Consider the following 21,193-nt stretch of genomic DNA (forward strand, 5'->3'; position numbering starts at 1 on the left):
GTACAACAATAAGTACATATAATAATAGTATTAAATACATATATATTAGAAGTGTCTGATGAAAAATATCCGACACATATCCATCCCATATCCTTGTCCAAGTGTCGGGTGTCCAACATGGGTATTTGATTATTTTAGTAAATTGAAACATATTTTCAATGCAAAAGATGAAAAGGGTGCAGTATAAAACATGAAAGTCCATATCAATGAAACTGATACAAAATCTAACCTTTTGGCAAGGAAGATCACACTCTTCACAGAATTCACCTCTCCCATGTCGGCCTAATGATGAAGACTGACTCTTGAGGGCATGGCAAACTTTAGTACAATAATGATTGCCACAAGGAAGAAGATTTCCACACAAATTGTTGCAAGAATATTCTGCTATATTTGAGCAAACCATCTGTAAGGAGGAATAAAGTAGAACAATAAACGTATGTATGGAAAATGATAATACAACACATCATAATCAAGTACACAAAGTAAGCAAGTTGAAATGTTCATATTGTGCTTGCAAGAAGATCCAAGACCAACCATCCTCTCTTCTCCCACGTGTTCACCAACACATGACCTCCACACTAGTTCTGGGCAAGGAGGACACGGTGAGCCCGGTATACATTCACTGTGATGTTTTGACTTCTTTTTCTTTGGCTTCAATGTGAATTCTGGATTAGGAGGAGGTTTCGGGCCATGACACCTAAATGTGAAAAAAGGAAAGTGAAAAGAACTTAGAGATACATAAAAGTGGTATTGTACATTAAAGGGTGTCAGGTAAAATCACATGCATAAAATTTTCAAAACCTTAATTTGCAATTGTGGCCACAGGGGTATTCTTCTTCACAGATTAACCGGCATGAGGGGCAAGCTCCATAATGGCATTTGTGTGGCTGGAGAAAAATACACAAGCATCACTGCAGAATAAACATCTTTACCAAAATTTTAATGAAATTTTTTGACAAATACTAAAATTTTCCCTCACCAGTAGAAGAGACACAACTACAAACAGGAATGAAAATTTTTAATTTTGATAAAAAGATCCAATATAGATGAATGAACAAATAGCCAAGTAAAAATTGCTATAACCAATATCTAAATTCAGCTGTTTGATAACTGAAGGGCCTCAACTTCTTAATTCCATAAGTTTAGTCACCAAAAATGAGAATTAGGATTTACATACATTAAAATGCAAAACTAAAAACAATAAATTATAAATGAGTGAACAGTCTATATATGGTTTCGAATTTAGAGAATATGTATGTCACAATTTATGCAGTAATAAATGCATTTTGCCAGATCTAGAAATTTCTCATAAGCCGCAATTGGAAAAGACAAATGTCTCTGCAAGAGACCAAGCAGGAAGAGCCAACACTACCTTGCAATTTGGTCCATGCCTGCATAAAGGAATTATACAACATGGTTTAGGACATCTAGGGGGCTTTTGTTCTTTTTCGGTACCACAAGGAACCTGATAAAAAAATAAAAAGCAAAAAACATATAAACATATAGAAAGAACACTGTGAATGCGTAGAAAGATATATTGGGGAACAGAAGTTGAAAACTCAATACACCAAATCAGATATTCTTAAGGAACCAAAGTATATTTAATTTTAAAGTCATGGAAAAAAGTGTATATATAAAAAACAAAATAGAGCAATAGTAGGATTTCAAAAAGAAAAGCGTTCAATCATAAAAAAGATTTTACAAAACTAGTATAAGATTTTTATTGCATACATGCAATAATGCAAATGAGGGTTACAAAAAACACTAGTACACTTTTGTTCCAGTAAACTAAATTTACAGAGGTCAACAATCGACTAACTCTACCCACACTTGCCCACAATTAGAAAAGCACTATTGTAGCCATAACAAACTCCATTTAACAAAGCCACATCATCACTTCTTCTAGATCCTAGAAAATACATTTTGTTTAGCAATTATTTCAATTTTTTTTTTCCTTTTTTGGGTTCTTTGGAGTCCTTGATTCAATTGAGTAACCTCCTAAAATTTTATTGTTCGTTAAGCTCTCGCACGGTCTCTTCGGCACCAACAAACATTCAAGCAAGCCAGCTTTCTACCCATGTTCAGATGTCCAATAATTGAAAAGCCAGCATTTTCATCTCTTAAAAAGCCATTTCTCTAAATTCTCTGTCGGCAAATTTTTTTTTTTTTATACCTAACAAATAATTTTAGCAAACAAATCACCTACTATTTATAATTCTTAATTTTATTTAATAATCTAAGGTGAAAAAAAGTAATTCCAAGCTGTTGTGTTCTTTCTATGCTCACACTCCTTTATTATGCTTGGGCAAGGGATTTGTACATCAGTTTGTAAAACATTGACAATTCATGGGATTTGAAGTTCTAGACATCCAAGAACCCGTCACAAATGGAAAAGAATATACTATAGCCTTCACTGTTGCTATCATCTCTATATAACTTTTTCATGACATACATAATACATTGGTTGAATAATATTGTGCAGATAGCCTCCCCCACAGCTATCATCTCTTACAACTATTGCATAACATGCATTGGTTAAATATCTCAGCAATGTTATAGTGCCTTCAGTTCAGGAAGTTTATGGCATGACAATTTTACTGAGGTCTGAAGTACAACGAAAAAATTAAAGGGGTGCATGAAACCATTGGAGACCTATATAAGTCAGAGAAGATTTGGTCATGTTCATTCCCAGTTTTCAAATGGGGTCTTATGGATCTGCCCAACATTCAAATCTCTCACAAAAACATTTGTAAAGCACTTATTTATTTCTTTTTTTCACTTTTTTTTTTTTTTAATATAATTTTTCTTGTGAATAGGAAAGCATATAGGTTCTTTAGGTACAAAACCCATCTCCCTCGGGTAAAACTTGTAACTGGCATACTGTAAATATCATGTGCACAGATTGTGTTGTAACAAAAATTTTACCTGCAGTATGAAACTTGTGATGTAAAAGGCACTTTTTCTTTTTTTTGGATAAATCAAAAGCACCAATACAATTCTTTAGGTACAATAGAGTGAATTGCATAATCCACAGTAACTAAGCTCTCACCTCAAAGTGTGTCTCCCCACATGCACATGAAATCGTCACCATCACTGGGCAAGGAGCACAAACACCTCTACAAAAAAAAAAAATACTATTTAATCATCATCGTACATTCATTTCCTTTGTATACCATACAGAATTGTAATTTACTATTCACTTTTCATAAGTTTCCGTCAGCTAATGTTTCAAAACATAATAATATAAAGATATCCTTATAGTATTAAACAATGATGGATATTGTAGAACTACACAAATGGCCTATCCATCAGATCACACTAGTTCCCCCCTTCTTCCCCCTGTTCATTTGAGCATATTTAAGTGATATCAACACAAACCATCCGTAGCACACTATAGCCAGCATACTAAAGGACCCCACAAAACTAAAATGGCTAAGTCATTGAACAAATTATCAATTACTTCCATAATAGAGGTGGTGTAGGACTGCCCTCACATATTGAAAATGCCTTTTTTTTTTCTTTTTTTTTTTTTTTTTTGGGGGGGGGGGGGAAGATAGTGATGCACACAAAATTGAAAACAAAAATATCCTCCAAACACCAAACAGCTAAGGACAGTAACTACAATACCATACTACAGAAACAGTCATTAATTTTAAGAATGGGTTTCAATATAAAGAAGGCACAAACTATTTAGTGTAATCCCTAGTTTTAACTAGTGGACTAAGAACCATTCTCTCCCACACTGAGAAAGCAAATTAGAACAGTATAACATACCTATGGCATGGAGCAGGACATTTGTGATTCTTACACCGAAGCCTTCTATCACAAATCTGATGCTTTGAAAATTTAGTACAATCATAGAAAATCACGAATAGAGAAAGAAAATGAGACTTAAATAGTGACACACCTCTGAACAAGGCGGGCAGTCCCCATCACAACAGCGCCTCTTACAAGCATGGCGCCCACAATCTCGTACTCTCTGACACTTCCTCTCACATGCCAAATCTTGATGACAAGGAACCTATTCTAGATTCAATTCAGGGTGTCCTATTTACATGCATTTCTTCAAAAACTCAATATAATAAGGCACCGTTTGTTTCCTAATTTTTTGGTGCTTGGTTGCACATAACTTAAGCATAAAATTTTACAAGTAAATTTTTTGTTTCCACCAAAACAAGGAAAATGACTTACAGATTTTATTTTGGCAAGTCATTTTACCTAGCCGCACACTGCTGGTGAGTATTCATAAGTGTTCTTGTTTTGCACAGGTGTGAGTTGGGTTAGGGGACTCACGGGTTTGGGAGGGTTGTGATGGTTCAATGGCTGTGGTAGTATGGTTTCTGTTCAGTGTGAGATCAGCCCAAATTTCAGCCACAGAGATCAATTGTTTTAGAAAAAATATTTTACCGGCCAAACACCAAAAATAATAAACATGTACGGAAAAAAAATCTTGTAAAAGGTTTTACATGGAAAATATTTTAAAATGTAAAATGGCAAAACAAATGAAGCCTTAAAAAATTATATCAGAATAGGTAAGTTCACCTCTTTCCTCAAGCTCCCACACCGGCACGATTTGGTGACAACAACTCTGCAAGTCTCAATGCAAGGTCCCCTGTGACACCGCTCCGGGCACCTGTGGAAGCCACAACTCAACATCTTATCACAAGTTGCTCCACAAAGTGGCAATGGAACATCGCACGCAATCCCTTCATAGGCCCTCTTCCCACACGGGCACGTTCGCTTCCCTTGAAGCGGACATTCGCCACACTCGCCCCAATGACACCCTCTGCTGCACAAATGCTTCTCACAACCCAACAACCTCTGGCACGGGACTTCACATTGGAAATTGCGATCACAACACTCTCTCTTCTCCTCCACCTTCCCACATTGGCACCTGTAAACCCCCCAAGCCCGGCACGGTGGGCAATCGCCCTCATGGCAAGTCTCTCCACACCGATGAGTCCCACAATCCAACAATTTCGAACATACGCCATTGCACGAGAAGTTCTTGAACCCGCATCGCCGAACATCCTCGACAGCGCCACAAAAACAATGGGATTTCACGAGCTTAGGGCACGAAGGGCAAGGACCAGGATGACAAAGAAGCAAACAGTAATGACCGCAATTGTGCTTCAACGGCCGATTACAAACCTCGCCGCACGAATGGGGTAAAATCCAGGGATCACTAGGGGGATCTTCGAGTTTCTGACAGAAACAGAGGTATTTTCTGGGAATTAGGGTTTTGGGGTAGTCGATGCGGCATTTGGGGCAGTTCCAGACGGAGTCTTCTGCGGCTCTGGAGGCGGAGATGGGGAGGCGAGAGGCGGCGCGTGAGGCGGAGAGGTCGGAGGACTGGCGGGCCCAGCTCTGGATGCAGAGGAGGTGGAAGACGGCGAAGCAACGGGAGGAGCAGGACCAGGTGGGATCGGAGAGGCGAATGCGCTCGAGGCATATGAGGCAGGAGAGGGCTCCGGAGCGAGATGAGGTTAAAAAAGATTGGATCTTGGAGAGGTCTGGAGAGGAGTGGCCGGTGAGCTCGATGTAGGATCTGAAGATGGTGTCGGAGAGGTCGTTGTGCCGGAGACCGCCTTCGGCTCCGGCGGCGGTGGGGCTGGTGTCGGAATCGGGTTCGGAATCTGATAGAGATGGGTGATTGTGGTTGTGGATGGTGGAGATCATTTTGGGGATTTTGGTGGAAGTGAGAGGAGTTTCGAAACGAAAGCCGCACTCAGCTTTGTGCGTTTGCGATTATAACCGGTGGTTGGTGTTTCAATTCAAGTGTTACTTGCGCGGCCTGATGAATCTCAGAGTTTTCGCCTCCGTTTGGTTTCGTTTTAAAAAAAGAGTTTCGAAATGTATTTTAAAATATAAAATTTTGTTTAGTTCTAAATTTTGGAAATAATTTTAAAATGATTTGTAAGTTTTTTTTTTTTTTTTATAATTGAATAAATAACTATAAGTGAAAAATTGATTTATACGTAGAATGTGATAAGAAGAGAGAGAAAGAGCGATTGATTAATGCGTAAAAAAAAAAAGGAGAGAAAAAATAATTTTAAAAGGTGGTAAACCAAACATATATTTTTTATTTTTTAATCCAAAAGTTAATTTAAAAATTAAGCCAGACACTACCTTATTTTTACCCATGGCTATTAACTATTACTATTATCTCTAATAAGAGATAATTGTTGAATGGTCCAAGTTAAGGAGGATAAAATATATTAGTTCCAGTAGATTTTTGTTATTATTGAAATTTCACCTTTTATGAAATAATTTGATGAGAAATTCTTTTATTTGTTTCAATTTTATCCCTTAATTTATCTATTGACTTTTTTTAATCTGTTGATTTTTATTAACTATCTGTTCAAATTTTTTCCCTCTCTATTCAATTTTTTTACCCTATCGGTTTACTTTTCTAATCTTTTCAATTCAAATTTCTCTTATCTATTCAAATATTTGTAAAAATAAAACCTATCTGTTGAAATTTATCTATTCAAAAATTCTACGTGTTCAAATTATCTATTGAAATTCTACAATATTTTTTCTATTTGTTGAAAATGAACAGATAGAGGATTAAGAAAGAAGAAGAAATTAAACCTATTTGTTCTCCACTCTCTTCCAAATCAAATAAAAAGAGAATCTCCGATTGGATTTTATCATCACCATCATCATCATCAACAACAACAACACAACATATTTATTCAAAGCACTTCAACAGACAACTACACATACATACACAATCAACAACAATAAAAAAATATAAATAAATAAATTTTTTAAAAAAGTGCTGAATTTGAAGGTTGAACTCATGCATATACAATGAACAGATAAAACCTTAACCAAAAAATTCAAATCTATTGAATAGATAAAACCTTAACAAAAAAAATATATCTTTTTTTCTATCTGTCAATTTAGATATGAGAAAAACCTAACCAAAAAAATTTTGATCTGAGAAAGCCCTAACAAAAACCAGAAAGATAGAGTAGGGTTTAGGGAAATAGAGGGTTAAGGAGAGAGAAGATAGGAGAGAGAGAGAGAGAGAGAGAGAGAGAGAGAGAGAGAGACTCGGTGATCGTCCTCCAACATTGTTGACAGCACCAACAACAATAACAACAAATTTGAGCCAAGAAGAAAAATTAAGAAAAAACTTCATGCTCAAAAGTAGTTCAACAACAATATATTTTTCAAAATCATATTCATATATATATATATATATATATTTATCAAATCTAAATCTATATATATAAGGAAATTGATCTAGATTTTTCAAAAAAACCACAGAACAGTTGCGATGTTCAAAGGCGGCTGTAACATGCTCGGGGGTACCCGCGCGCATTAAACAGTTCGGATCCTCGAGATTTCTTTGATCTAGTCTCACGAGTGCAATGTGAAACATAGATGAGAGTCCAGATTTGACAACTTTTATTGAAAATCTATTTTATTGCAATTTTGTCAAAAATGGACTACATCATCAGATCTCAGAGTCTCCATGTCAAACAACTCCCAACTCCAACTCAAGTATAAAATAGTTTGAGATTTTGATCAGATTCAAGGGTGTCTTCTTCTTTGTCTTTGCACTTCTACTTCATTCATACAATCAGAGAGCCACAACAGACCTTTGTAACCATAATATGTTGCTGCAATCAGAGCCAACACAAGGGTAACAAATAGAAGCAGCCTCCACATGGCAGCAGTAAATTTCTGTTCAGAATAGTAGTAGATGTTAGGCAAATAAAGCAACATAGTTAAAAGCTTACTTTTGCTCTTTAACAAAGAATAGCACAAAACCTGAAGTCTTGAAATTTGCTTCGCTTCTTTTGCCCGTTCACGTCTTTTTCTTCGTTTTGGTACATAATTTTCAGCATCTGCCTCCTTATCCTAGGGGGGGAAAAAAACAAAGCAACATGAAGAAAATAGATTTTAGCTAGGTGAATTCATTCACCAATAGAAAGCTATGGCACAATTGATAATTTTTTAAACCCAATATTAACTATATGTATGATTGCATCAGGTTCACTACACAGCATTTCCTGTTCCTCCCATTGGTAGGGGATGCAAGTAGACAAAGGGGATTTGGGGGAAAAAAAATGTGCATAGTATGCGATGAGCGAATTTACAATAAAGCAATTGCACTAAGAACGATAAATCCATGATCTGGCATAGAAGTGAGCCTATTCCGGGCCGTGGTTTGTATGGCTAAACAAGTGCAACCATTATATTCTATCCAAATTGACAGAAATTGGTTCCAAGGCTTTGGTTAAGGTTCCGAACCAAACCGGACATCGACATATTTGTTTATTATTTTTTTTAATATTTTTATATGTAAAAATTAAAACATAAAAAATCTCGTATAAAATTTCAACACTAGCCTTCATTGTAAAATTGATAAACCCTAACCAAATTAATTATCATTAATTTGTTTAGTAACAAAAAAATATATATCATATTTATTATATAAAATTTTTAGAACCGTAAAACCAAACTGAATCAAACAAGTTTCTATGGTTCGGTTATGGTTCTAATTTTTTCTTGGAATCGGTTCCTACGGTTCGATTCTCGGTTTACTCTAAAACCGGACCAATCCGATCCATGTACACCCCTACTCTTCTTCACCTATTGTGTACTACGCCACTAGTTGTCATGTGTATGTTTATATATATTGTTTTCCTTTCAGTCATGAGCTAGGTTTCGATATGTGTGATGTGATGTAAATGGATGTAGTATGTGGCTTATCTTCAAGTAATTCGTATTACATGTTGGGAATTTTGTGTTCTTGTTTGTCTGCAGTTGTTATGAGTAAATCTTGTAAATAAATAAAAAAAAGTATAAAACCATAAGATGGTCATAGAAAGTTAAAATAAAGAGGAATTAATCGAGAATATAATTCTTGTTGCATATCCCATATAGCATGCATACACTTAGTTGTAGAGATTATGGTGAGCACGTTATTCTTCTACTCACCCCCTACATTGCAGTTACCATCAGGAGGCTCAATTGTAGATGTGCACACCATGGAGTCATCTATTTGATTTGAATAATAGAAGTTAAATGGTACTTGATCCATGGAAGTGTATTGTTTAATGATACACTTTAATCAAGGTTACCTTATCACTATTTTTGTCCACAATGGTGCATTGCGTGTAGGAGGAATGGTGAATCAGTGAACCATCTTTTTTTGCATTGTTTCGTTGCATTGAAGCATTGGCACAGGCTTTTCTTTCTTTTTTCTTTCTTTTTTTTTTACCAATTCTCATTGGGTGGCTCCAAGGAAATGTAATAGTATGCTCCTGATTGATTTCCAAGGTTTTAGACGTAAGAAAGAGCGAAAGGGTTATAATGGTGTCTCATTTCTGCCATGTTCTGGGAAATTTGGTCAGAAAGGAATGCAAGGATTTTTTTGGACAAGCTTAAAAAAGTTGATGTATTGTGGGACAAAGTGTCATTGGGCGTCAATTTGGGTGACTTCTTCTACTCATTATAAAGGGGTTCCATTTGTTCTTTTATCCAAAGATTGAAAAGCTATTTGTGATCTTTAGGGCTTTTTTGCAACTTTTTTTTTCCATGTAATTGTTTCTTGTAAAAGACATCTTGTCCTCTTTTTGTGTTTGTTCCTGCTTTTCAATCAATAAAATTTTCTTTTGTTGCTCATCAAAAAATAATAATAATAGATGTTAAGTTATTTGGGGCTGTTGCCATTTGTATTAGGCATTGTATGATGCATAGTACTATGGCCATTGTTTCTAGTAAATGACATCTTATCCTCTTTGTGTTTGTTCTTGCTTTTTAATCAATAAAATTTTCTTTTGTTAAACCAAACCAAGCCTTAAGTCCCATCAATTTTCCTATTTTGATTAGGTTTTCTAGCCTATATATATTAGGGTTTTGCATTGTAATAGTTAGGTTTGATTAATGAGAATTATGAGTGTTAAGGGCTGTGGCCCACTTCTTCTCTCCTCTCTTTTCTTTCTTTCTAAGGCGTCCTACATCAGTGTAAATCTTTCAACTAATGATTGTAAATTGTTAATGTGGCTCAGTAAATTTCAGTTCCAGTTCGGTATTTAAATCCTGTGTGCCATGATAAGAAAGAGAACTTTGGTGTGTTTTAAATAAGGGGGACGGTGGTGACTTTGAGTTGACTCTTTTGGAAAAACAAAATAGAAACAAGAGATATTTACAAACAAATCCTAATTTATGGACTTCTACTTCATTAAATCCTAACTAAGATTTTTTGAACCTTCAAGTTTCATTAAATTTTTAATGGTTGGAATTACCCTTCAAACAATGATTGTTCATCATTTATGATTATCTATGAAGGAACATGATGATTTGACATTTATTTTAATTTTCAAAACCTTAAAACATCAACTTCAAATTGAAAAAACTAAAAAAAAAATTATGTGCAAAAAAAAAATATATATATATATATATATGTTTTTTTTTGAAAAAACTGAATTATTTTTTGTGCAAAATGGAAAAAATAAATAAATAAATGAAAAAACTGATAATGTTCTTAGTTTTAAAACTGGAAAAAACTGATAATGTTTTCAGTTTTATTGGATAGTTGAATCAAACCAATAAGTAGAAAGGCAAAAACGTTTAATCTCATGCTCTGTTTTTTTCCATCAGTTAGTGAAACAATTATCTAGAGCATTACTATGCAAAATTGATAATGTTTTTAGTTTTAAAAATTAGGAAAAACTAATAATATTATCAGTTTTACTAAATAGAACTTATTGGTTCAGAAAATCTTTAATAGGACCTGAGCTACCATAACATTTGTAAACAGGACTTTTAGGTAATTAACTCTAGAAGCAACTATTTAATAAACCAACTATTTTTGCAAAAACCATCAAGCAGTCACATTCCCAATGAAAATTCTTTTCCTAGTGTTAAAATCCACCTACTCTCCACCTACTTCACCCACTTAAACCTACTCCACTAAACCTAACCCACTACACCACTACCACCTCACCTACTCCACTAAACCTAACCCACTACACCACTACCACCTCCACTTCACCTACTCCTTACCTCCTACGCACTCACCCTCTTCTTCACCTACTCCTTACCTACTACACACTCACCCTCTTCTATATATAGGAATCATGAATCATTGTAATAGAACACAATACATCAATCAATAATACAATTCTCTATTTCTCTTTATACATTAAATTTCTACATGGTATCAGAGCTATAAGATTTAGGCCTATACTCCTTTCTTTCCGGCGGGCAGCCGACCGGCAACCTTGCCTTCGCTGCCCGCGGGAGTTTTTCAACACATACCAGAAACTCTCTTTCTCTGACTATCCGTCTCTACTCAATCCTCTCTTTCCCTGCTTCTTTTTGATAACTTCATCAATGTACATTATACCCTTCCCTTTGTAAACTTCGGGAGGCTTACAACTACGAACAGCAGCAGCGAACTGATGCACCCTTTGCTTGTCAATCCCGGTGCAGCAAACTATATTGGGTTTGAGGCAAACCACACGGACAGCTGGAGGCACAGTCAGTTCAACTTCATGGCTGTATCCCAATTTGAGGTACACGAGACGACCTTTTGATTCAGCTCTAGCCTTGAAACGGTTGTGCGGAACGTCTACATTCTCTTCTCCAAAAGTGACAGACCAATAGCTGGAGAAAATAAAGAAATCATGGATTTGGTGGAACTGTCTACTCCTCTTTTCTTCTTTTCTCTCTGCAACCCACATGGGTTGGTTCCCACTTTTCATCATCAATATTCCCACTCTCTTCCACTTTCTTTTCTTTTCTTTTTTTTTTTTATATCACCCACTCCCATGAACCATACGGTGCAGACATTTCGATATATAATATATATATATATACTAGATATATAATATAGTATTAGATATATATACTAGATATATAATAGATATATATATATTAGATATATAATATATATACCAGCTACTCTTTCGGGTTTTGCGAAACCAATTCAAAAAAAAAAAAAAAAAAAAAATGCATTTTCCTCTCTCTCTCTGGTCCCTTTTCTTTATCACACTTCTCTTATATCTTTTATAAAGCTATATCTTTTTTTCTCTCCACCGCCTATGCTTTCTCCCTTAATATCTTATTATTCTTATTCTTATTATTTTTATTATTTTTACAAAAAAAAAAAAAAAAAAAAAAACACGCAGAAGAAGAAGACGAACTGCACACCAAACTCATTTTATTCATATCAGGGGATCAACCCCGATCACAATTTTACACCACAAAAAAAAAACAAAAAAAAACAAAAAAAAAAAAAACCACCACAACACCAAAACAGCCACATCCACAGGCAGGATTTTCTTATCTACTCTGCCGCCGGTCTCTTCTTCTTGCCTCCGTCCTGGGCGGCCCTTGACGGTGTTGCCTCCGTGTTTCCCACTCCACTGGGCACGATCACTCCAACCTGCTCCTCCACTACAGCATATGGCGGACCTCCAAATCGGAACATGACGGTGGCCTTCCGCTTCAGCTCCTTATTTTCCGCCTTTAGGACACTCATCTCTGCTCGCGCATCCTTATACATGCGCTGGAGCAGAGCCAGTTGGGCGTTTAACTGCTGCACCTCATTTGTCCTACTCTGAAGCCGGTGCGACAAGTTTGTTACCGCAGTCATGGTTTCCACACATGACTTCAAAGTATACTGATTGGCCTCAATATCAGTTTGCACTGCCATTTTTTGCTCCACCGACCGCATCGGAAAGTTCAACGGAGCAAACACAGAGGTGTTTGGTTGAGGTTCACTGGCCACCGCACTGGTTATCTCTCTTGTTGACTCGTTCAGGTCTGGAAAGAGCGTGAACAGACCACGGGACGAGGAGGCCATATTCTGGGTAGCTGAACGGGAAGACGAGGCCATGTTATGGGTTGCTGAGTGTTTCAGAGAAAGGTTGGTTACAGAATGGCAACAGAGTGTTCCAGAATCTCTTTCTCAGAAATGGAAGAGTTTTTTCAAAGGATTTTTCGGCGGTTTCAAACTGGTTTGCACAGCCTCCGCCTCAACCTTGGTTAAATAGCCGAGGCCGACACGCCACTCTGTCGCTCACGTGCCTCGCCGCGTCTCCGGCTCACCTTTTGATGGCTCGACGCTTTCTGTTAGGCACGCCTTTTGATGAAGTGGGCGCGCCTTTTAAGGGCGCGACTTTTGAGGGCTCACTATATATATCCATATATATATATATTTGGGCAGCCTATATACACCATCATACAGTGTATTTTTTAAGGGTCCGACAAGACTCTGTAAACTGTCCCGACATTGATTCCGGTTAGCTCCTTCAAGGGTCCGACAAGACTCTGTAAACTGTCCCGACATTGATTCCGGTTAGCTCCTTCAAGGGTCCGACAAGACTCTGTAAACTGTCCCGACATTGATTCCGGTTCGCTCCTTCATGGGTCCGACAAGACTCTGTAAACTGTCCCGACATTGATTCCGGTTAGTTTCTACAAGGGCCCAGCAAGACTCTGTAAACTGTCACAACAACTGTCACAACATTATCTGCTACAACGGTCCGACATGATCCCATAAACTGTCTTCTACATCGGTCTGACACCGCCATCCAATGTCCTCTACACCGTTATGACACCACCATACAGTGTCCTCTACATGGTTATGACACCCCCATACAGTGTCCTCTACAACGTTATGACACCACCATCCAGTGTCTTCACCAATGGTCTGACACGACCATACAGTGTCTCTTATCCTCTTTTATTTTTATGTATTTTCTTGTTTTGTTACTCTCTCCAAACTCAAGTTGGTTAGTTCCTATCCCCCTTGAGTTTGCGGGGGGCTATTAAAATCCACCTACTCTCCACCTACTTCACCCACTTAAACCTACTCCACTAAACCTAACCCACTACACCACTACCACCTCACCTACTCCACTAAACCTAACCCACTACACCACTACCACCTCCACTTCACCTACTCACTTAAACCTACTCCACTAAACCTAACCCACTACACCACTACCATCTCACCTACTCCACTAAACCTAACCCACTACACCACTACCACCTCCACTTCACCTACTCCTTACCTACTACACACTCACCCTCTTCTATATATAGGAATCATGAATCATTGTAATAGAACACAATACATCAATCAATAATACAATTCTCTATTTCTCTTTATACATTAAATTTCTACACCTAGTTACAACCTACATCTTTTCTTGTACTTTGGTGCTCCAGGTAGTTATAACAAAAACAGAATCTATTTTGAAACATAAGTAATTGGACTTTGGTCATGTTCTACAAGGTAAATTGAGCATTTTGTAAATTAATGGGAAATGGTAAAGGAATGAGCTTTGAGAATGTTTGAGATGGTCTGAAAGTGGAGTTTTTATTAAAAGATTAAGCTTAGGTTATTTAGTTTTCACCTAACTAATCTTTTGAAAACTGGGGCATTACATGTTTTGGATGTGCATATCCCCTCCACTGTATATATATTATATACATAAATTGTACTTATATATTTTCGTCCATGGTATGTGTCCTTTTGCCTCATGGATGAATTATGGGTTGTTGAAGCTGGTGACGGGATGGATATAATAGTGATGGTCGACAAACATTGAAGGAGAAAGACAGTCGTACAGTTATTATATATATATACACTATATGTATGTACAATTAAAAATGTGATTAAATAAAAAATTAAGTTAAAAATTACAATTAGATTATAAAAATAGGAGTATTTACTTTAATTAGATAATATGCGATTAAATAAAACATTATGTGTATAACAAAAGAGAGATAAAGAGAACATAGTAGCCGGGTTTATAGTCATTTTTCACCCGCTGTTAATGGAGTTATTGTATTTAATCCAAAACCACATGAGGTCTCTTTAGCTATTTTTTGAACAGTAATGGTATAAAATGCTCCAGGGTTAAATTTCAAGGGAGGTAAAATGAATTTTGTTATTACTAAGACACTTCACCAGCTACACTAACTGTAAAACCTTCTTTCTTCTTGTCTATTGGCAATGGCATATTTAAGGCAGTTCCATGGAACTAATCTTGTCAGTATCCAGGGGTCCTCATTAGAGAGGGTTTGAACTTATTCAACCAATGAAGAAGTAGGCTACAAGAATGTTATTGCCACAATTAATACAAGAAGCCTTGGAAATTCAAGAAAGTGGACCTTTTTTTTTTTTTTCCCCATCATATTTGTTGTGAGCCTATTCATAATACAAATTATTTAAATCTGCATAGTTCTCCTTCCCAACAATTTTAGGTTGCATTTAGATCTACGGAATTCAATTGAATGGATTTGGCATCACTCATTGAAGAAGTGTAGCCTTTTTATTAGAATATTGTTAATCTAGATTCCAATAATAGATTTGAGAGCTTTAGATTGATGAATTTGAAATAAGTTGGTGAATATAGTTATTTGAAATCCCCTCGTGAATAATTCTACTTATGTAAAGATTTTAACGTGTATCTCTTATCTTTATTCAAACATTCACTTCAAAATTATCAAAACATGTCTCCAGTTTCCTAGAATTTCACAAAATTTTACCTCAAATCCCTTCATTTCAAACCCACTCACCCAAACAGAGCCTTAAAATAGATAATTTCATGATTTCAATTTCAACACATTTCATTTCAGTTGTAAGTCCACTGCTTTTACTGATCATTCTATATTACATGACCAACTAAGATACTTCAAATTTCAGTAGGTATTCAAACACCCAAATAGTAAAATAGTCAAATGACAAGTCAACAGAAAAAAATAGTAAATGGTTGTACTTTCTAGTAAAGATGAACAATACTGCGATTCAGAAGTCTTGATAGTTGATTTGCTACTTATCAAATTATTTTATGTTGTTGACACTAGCTAAATAAAGACTCAATCCAATTTTGTACCAAAAGCACAAACAAATGCAGAACAGAGGGGCTTCCTTTTTAGAGAATTCTAATCTGATTTTTTTTTTTTATATGATGGAGAACTCCAACCAGCCTATGTGTATTGCTTAAGCCTGAGTGTTTTTGCACCCAGTGAGAGTCAAACATGAGACCTCTAGGAATTACCCCATAGTAAAGCTCCCATGTTCAAAACCTTCACCACTAGCCCACGCGTATCATCTGATGCTCCCAAAATAAATGATGAGGCAGATTTCACTTGAAGATATAAGGATTACCTTTAAAACTGTAGATTTGCGGTGTTGCAATTCTGTGTCGGCAACCTTTACCTTACTCCTGCAACCTGAATTGCACGGAAGTAGTCCAAGTCCATATTGATTTTTAGATATATCTTTCAGATCACTTCTGGCACTGCGATAGGCTGCTTGAACATCATGACACAACCACTCCTTCTTCAGGGTTTGGCATCCACAACGAACAGTAACCTTTAAGAAGAAATAGATAAAATTGCAAATTAATACAGACAGGATAGGTGACAAAGTGAAATTGAACTACAATACTCAAAAAAAAAAAAAAAAGCCAACTGCATGAGGCAATTATAATAACTATAAATGTTAAATTTCTCAGAAAGAAAATTCTCTGCTTACAATAGATGTAGTGAAATGATTTATAATTTCAATTTTCAACAAATAAGAAATAGGAGTTTGTATTATTGTTTCTAAACCACATTTGACATCCTGATGTCTCTTTCATGCAGCTGAGAAGTCTTGAACATCCAAATAGATCACAATATCAGATCAGAGCAAGTGCTTCTACAAAACAAACTCATTAATCTACTGTATGTGGAGAAACATGTATTAATCTACTGACAGTTATATGAGCTAACAAAATGAAAACTTAATTTTTATATGAGCTAACAAAATGACAACTTAATTTGTAACTCGAAAAAATGTTGGATTACAAAGATAATGTAACCTTGTTAATTTACCAGTAAATGAGGAAATTGTCCTTTTCACATAGTAACTAAGTTTATGCTTTAGAATTCTCCTCTTTCAATTAACAGGCCGCTCAAAAGGTAAAATTAGGGCTATTTTTGTTTTTTTTGGCTAATCTTATTTTAACTAGAGGTGATTAATGAGCTCAGAAGCTGCTCCCCCCCAATGTGGGATAAGATTAAGGCTCAATTAATTGCTAGTCCTGTTTAACTACAGAAAAATGCTAAACCAACCACTGATGAGTGAGGGATAAACTTGGTATATGCCAGATTTCATTTGAAAAAGGAAAAGGAAAAAAAACTTGGTATATGCCAGGTTTCCTAGTTCTGGGATAAGATTTCACAAAGGAAAAAGGAAAAAAGGAAATGTTATTGTGGGATAAGATGAATAGATTCATTTGTCACAGACAAAAGGAAATGTTTCATTTTAAAAAGGAAATGTTATTGCTTTTTTTTTTTCCTTTTTCCTTTTTCACAGACAGATAATGCCAGATTTCACAATAAACTTGGTATATGCCAGGTTTCCTAGTTCTGTTAGTCCTTGTTCTTCTTATTAGCCACTCCACAAAATCTTCTACATAAAGCCATCAGAAATACATTGGAACAACTACAACAAAAATCTCCTCTCTTGAATATTTGACAAGAATAGCAAAAGAAGAAACTCAAGTATAATTATAACATGAATAGATTCATTTGCACATGAATTACGACTGAATGACACAATGATAAAGTAATGCCAGCATGATGTATTTTGAAACACTGAAATGTTACCTTTTCAGAGCACTTCTCAGGTGCTGGGCATTGACCAGGATGACATATCTCTGGGCATAGATGTGTACAATAGGGTAGCTTTCTGCATATCAAAGTAAAAACATGTATAAATCTCATTTTGATTAGGACACCAAAGGAACTGGCTCCATTTTGTATGGAAGCTCTGTTTCTTTTATTTTTTTGATACTAGCTCTGTTTCTTTTATTGACTACATGGTTTAGGTGCACAAATCACTCTTCCCGTTAATGGTCCAGGACTAATTCCTACTTCACTTTGACATTGCCCCTTCTAGAATTGACCTCATTTAGAACATCAAATGGTCTTTTTCCAGTCCTTGTTTGGTGATTTAAGACTATGAGAATAAAAACCACGGCCACCCAACCATTGCAGCTGTTGGGTAGGCATACACACCAACTTAGTCTTTGTCCCAGCAAATTGGCACCCTCTAAAATGGCAGTCCTTGTAGTGGCACGTCATTAAACTTACAGAGAAAAAAGTGAAAAATTAATGGTTTGTATTTTATAACATTTGTTAGTTGCCATAGTTACTAAGCAATTAATTCACATTCTCACAATTTTTTTAGGTATTTAACATGAGTGTGAACATTCTATTCCAATAGAATGTAGAACAATTAGATGGATCTGCCCAATATGATATTGAAAAGCTACATTAATAGTACTCATCCCTTTTAGCATCCCCTCCTTTCTTTTGGGGGGGGCTCCTTTCTTTTTTTTTTCGCGGGGGAGGGGTGAAGATAAAATGAATGACTACCTATGGCAAGGTCCTCTACATGAACGAACAGTCATTTGTTCCTTTTCAGGCTTGCTGTTGTAGTATAGACACTCAAAAACATGGACCATGGAACCACAGTGACACGATCGTCTTATCAGCACTTTGCAAGGAGGACATTCACCACGATGACATGGCCGGGGGCACGGATGTGGACATGCAGGCTGTCTCTCCTGAATGAAGGCAATGGAAAAATAAAGCAATGTAAGAATTTCAAGTGTATGGTGTTGATGAAACGAATTCGATGCTATAGGATAGAAATATCTGACGTCAAAAATGTTACATGGACTTGGGTAAAGATATCGGTGTGTGTATCTACAGGTTGGACTCCTTAAACCTTAAATTTAAGGGTATGTGGTTTGGGCAAAAAAATGTCGTACTTCTCTATTTTAATCTATTATGTGAGATAAAATGGTATTATATATAACATATGGTGTCAAAAAGACATTTATAGCAATTATCTACTACTATTATAAAAGTGTGAAGAACCTGTCATGTTTTCTACTTTTTTAAATCTCAATTTTACCCTATCAAATCTACTGTTTTCTACAAGTTATCTTCACACACTTTATTTTTGTTTAGATTTGAATTTTTGAACTGTAATATTTGACATAATACTTTAATAACAAAAGTATGATGTCAAAATTATAAACAAGAACCACTTTAGTTGGTTTCATTTTTTAAATTTGTTTTATAGTTTTTGATTTTTCATGTTTTTGTAGTTCATTTATCATCTTGTCTCAGTTTTGGTTATTAAAGATACTAAAATTTCTTCATATTTTATATTTAAATTATACTTTTACATGAATATTTAATACCTAATAATCTAAACAAAATTAAAAAGTAAAATATTTATAAAAAAAATTATAAATTCAAATATGTACTGATTTGTTATTATTATATTTTTTTTGTTATTATTATTATTACTATTATTATTATTATTACATTTTTTTCAAAAAAAAAATACACAACAAATTATTTTGTAAGTCTATTTTGTAAGTGTCAAAAACAAAAACACAAAAAAAATTTAATTTAAATCAAAAAGTTCAAAACAAAATTTTGAAAAAACAAACCAAACCAAACACTATAATGAATGACCGCCCATGGCAAGGTCGTCCACATGAACGAACAGTCATTTGTTCATTTTCAGACATGCTGTTGTAGTATAGACACTCAAAAACTTGGACCATGGAACCACAGTGACACGATCGTCTTATCAGCACTTTGCAAGGAGGACATTCACCACGATGGCATGGCTGGGGGCACGGATGTGGACATGCAGGCTGTCTCTCCTGAATGAAGGCAATGGAAAAATAAAGCAATGTAAGAATTTCAAGTGTATGGTGTTGCTGAAACGAATTCGATGCTATAGGATAGAAATATCTGACGTCAAAAATGTTACATGGACTTGGGTAAAGATATCGGTGTGTGTATCTACAGGTTGGACTCCTTAAACCTTAAATTTAAGGGTATGTGGTTTGGGCAAAAAAATGTCGTACTTCTCTATTTTAATCTATTATGTGAGATAAAATGGTATTATATATAACATATGGTGTCAAAAAGACATTTATAGCAATTATCTACTACTATTATAAAAGTGTGAAGAACATGTCATGTTTTCTACTTTTTTAAATCTCAATTTTACCCTATCAAATCTACTATTTTCTAGAAGTCATGAAAAATCCTATATAAACCAACTATCTCTTCATTGTTGGAGTTGAACACTCAAAAACGATATATCTGCTTCCAAGAGTCCTATATCTACATATATAAATGTATAAAAAACATATAAATGTAAATAATATATGTTACTGTATTCATATATTGCCAATCCGTGATTCTATATTACCATCAGATACTTTAATTTTCTAACATATATCACTTAAGTAATATAATTATATTTGTTAAGAAAATCTTGCGAAATTGTGTATAGTTATGCTTGTGCAAACCAATATTTATAACAAACCAATACTTTGCAGAACACCTCCATCACGACAATAATTGTACTTTTTTTCCCTCACGGGAAAAATCACATTATTAAAGGAAAATGAATTTTGAAATTCATAACAATATGATATCGCCTCAATCTCTTACTCATCAAAATATTTTTATTACAATGAGTTATAATTGTGAGCAAGAAGATGGTGAAACAAAAACTATAGTAGATCTATTGTAACATACTCTCCAAGCAAAGTTAGACAAGCTAAAGCAAAAATTATCCTATATGTTGTGAAGTTCAAGAAAAACAAATGTAACTCATGCACACATTTTAGTCAAATTACAAGGAAAAAAATCAAATGATGCCCAAACATTATTGCAGCAACTCAATGATGTAAAAAGTAAGTATATCAAATAAAAAATTTCGATCAATTTTTGTCATATGCTGATTACTAACATATGACATAATAAATTATGTAACTTGACAGTTTCATGAAAATGATCCTATATAAACACTTATAAGCATAGATCCATAAACATCGTGAAAATAATTATGAAATTCTTATATCGATCAAAATATTAATGTACAATATCATTTCATTTTCTTAAAAAAAATATTCCACATTTTCTACATAAATAAAATATACTAATGACTAATATTATATTTTTTATTATGCAATATATTTGTGGCACAGAAAACGAGACTCAACAACTCTTGATGTATAAAAATATATTACATATTGATATTAATGCATTTTTACACCAATAATATGCAAATAATATACAATAGTGGGTTCAATGAATTTGTATTATGAGATGAACTATTAAA

At 35.0% G+C, this 21,193-nt stretch overlaps 2 protein-coding genes across 2 annotated transcripts in view; both read right to left on the minus strand.

Moving 5' to 3' along the window:
- The window catches only part of LOC114261131 (NF-X1-type zinc finger protein NFXL2), a 42,046-nt gene extending 35,207 nt beyond the window's left edge, over positions 1 to 6,839 (minus strand). The window contains exons 1-8 of the mRNA XM_082882616.1: positions 4,543 to 6,839; positions 3,908 to 4,021; positions 3,775 to 3,830; positions 3,050 to 3,116; positions 1,373 to 1,465; positions 802 to 887; positions 535 to 697; positions 230 to 403 (exon numbers count right to left, since the gene is read on the minus strand). Of these exons, the coding sequence (XP_082738742.1) occupies positions 230 to 403; positions 535 to 697; positions 802 to 887; positions 1,373 to 1,465; positions 3,050 to 3,116; positions 3,775 to 3,830; positions 3,908 to 4,021; positions 4,543 to 5,679 (1,890 nt within the window). The 5' untranslated portion in view covers positions 5,680 to 6,839. The remainder of the gene's footprint in view (positions 1 to 229; positions 404 to 534; positions 698 to 801; positions 888 to 1,372; positions 1,466 to 3,049; positions 3,117 to 3,774; positions 3,831 to 3,907; positions 4,022 to 4,542) is intronic.
- Positions 6,840 to 7,177: 338 nt separating this feature from the next.
- Positions 7,178 to 21,193, minus strand: part of LOC114299947 (NF-X1-type zinc finger protein NFXL2) — a 33,546-nt gene continuing 19,530 nt past the window's right edge. Inside the window, exons 11-15 of the mRNA XM_082882617.1 lie at positions 18,409 to 18,599; positions 17,638 to 17,719; positions 16,151 to 16,357; positions 7,786 to 7,875; positions 7,178 to 7,698 (exon numbers count right to left, since the gene is read on the minus strand). Coding sequence (XP_082738743.1) covers positions 7,546 to 7,698; positions 7,786 to 7,875; positions 16,151 to 16,357; positions 17,638 to 17,719; positions 18,409 to 18,599 — 723 coding nt within the window. The 3' untranslated portion in view covers positions 7,178 to 7,545. The remainder of the gene's footprint in view (positions 7,699 to 7,785; positions 7,876 to 16,150; positions 16,358 to 17,637; positions 17,720 to 18,408; positions 18,600 to 21,193) is intronic.

Source organism: Camellia sinensis, chromosome 8 (genome assembly GCF_055761805.1).
Source record: "Camellia sinensis isolate YWXY chromosome 8, ASM5576180v1, whole genome shotgun sequence".
NCBI classification, from domain to species: Eukaryota; Viridiplantae; Streptophyta; class Magnoliopsida; order Ericales; family Theaceae; genus Camellia; species Camellia sinensis.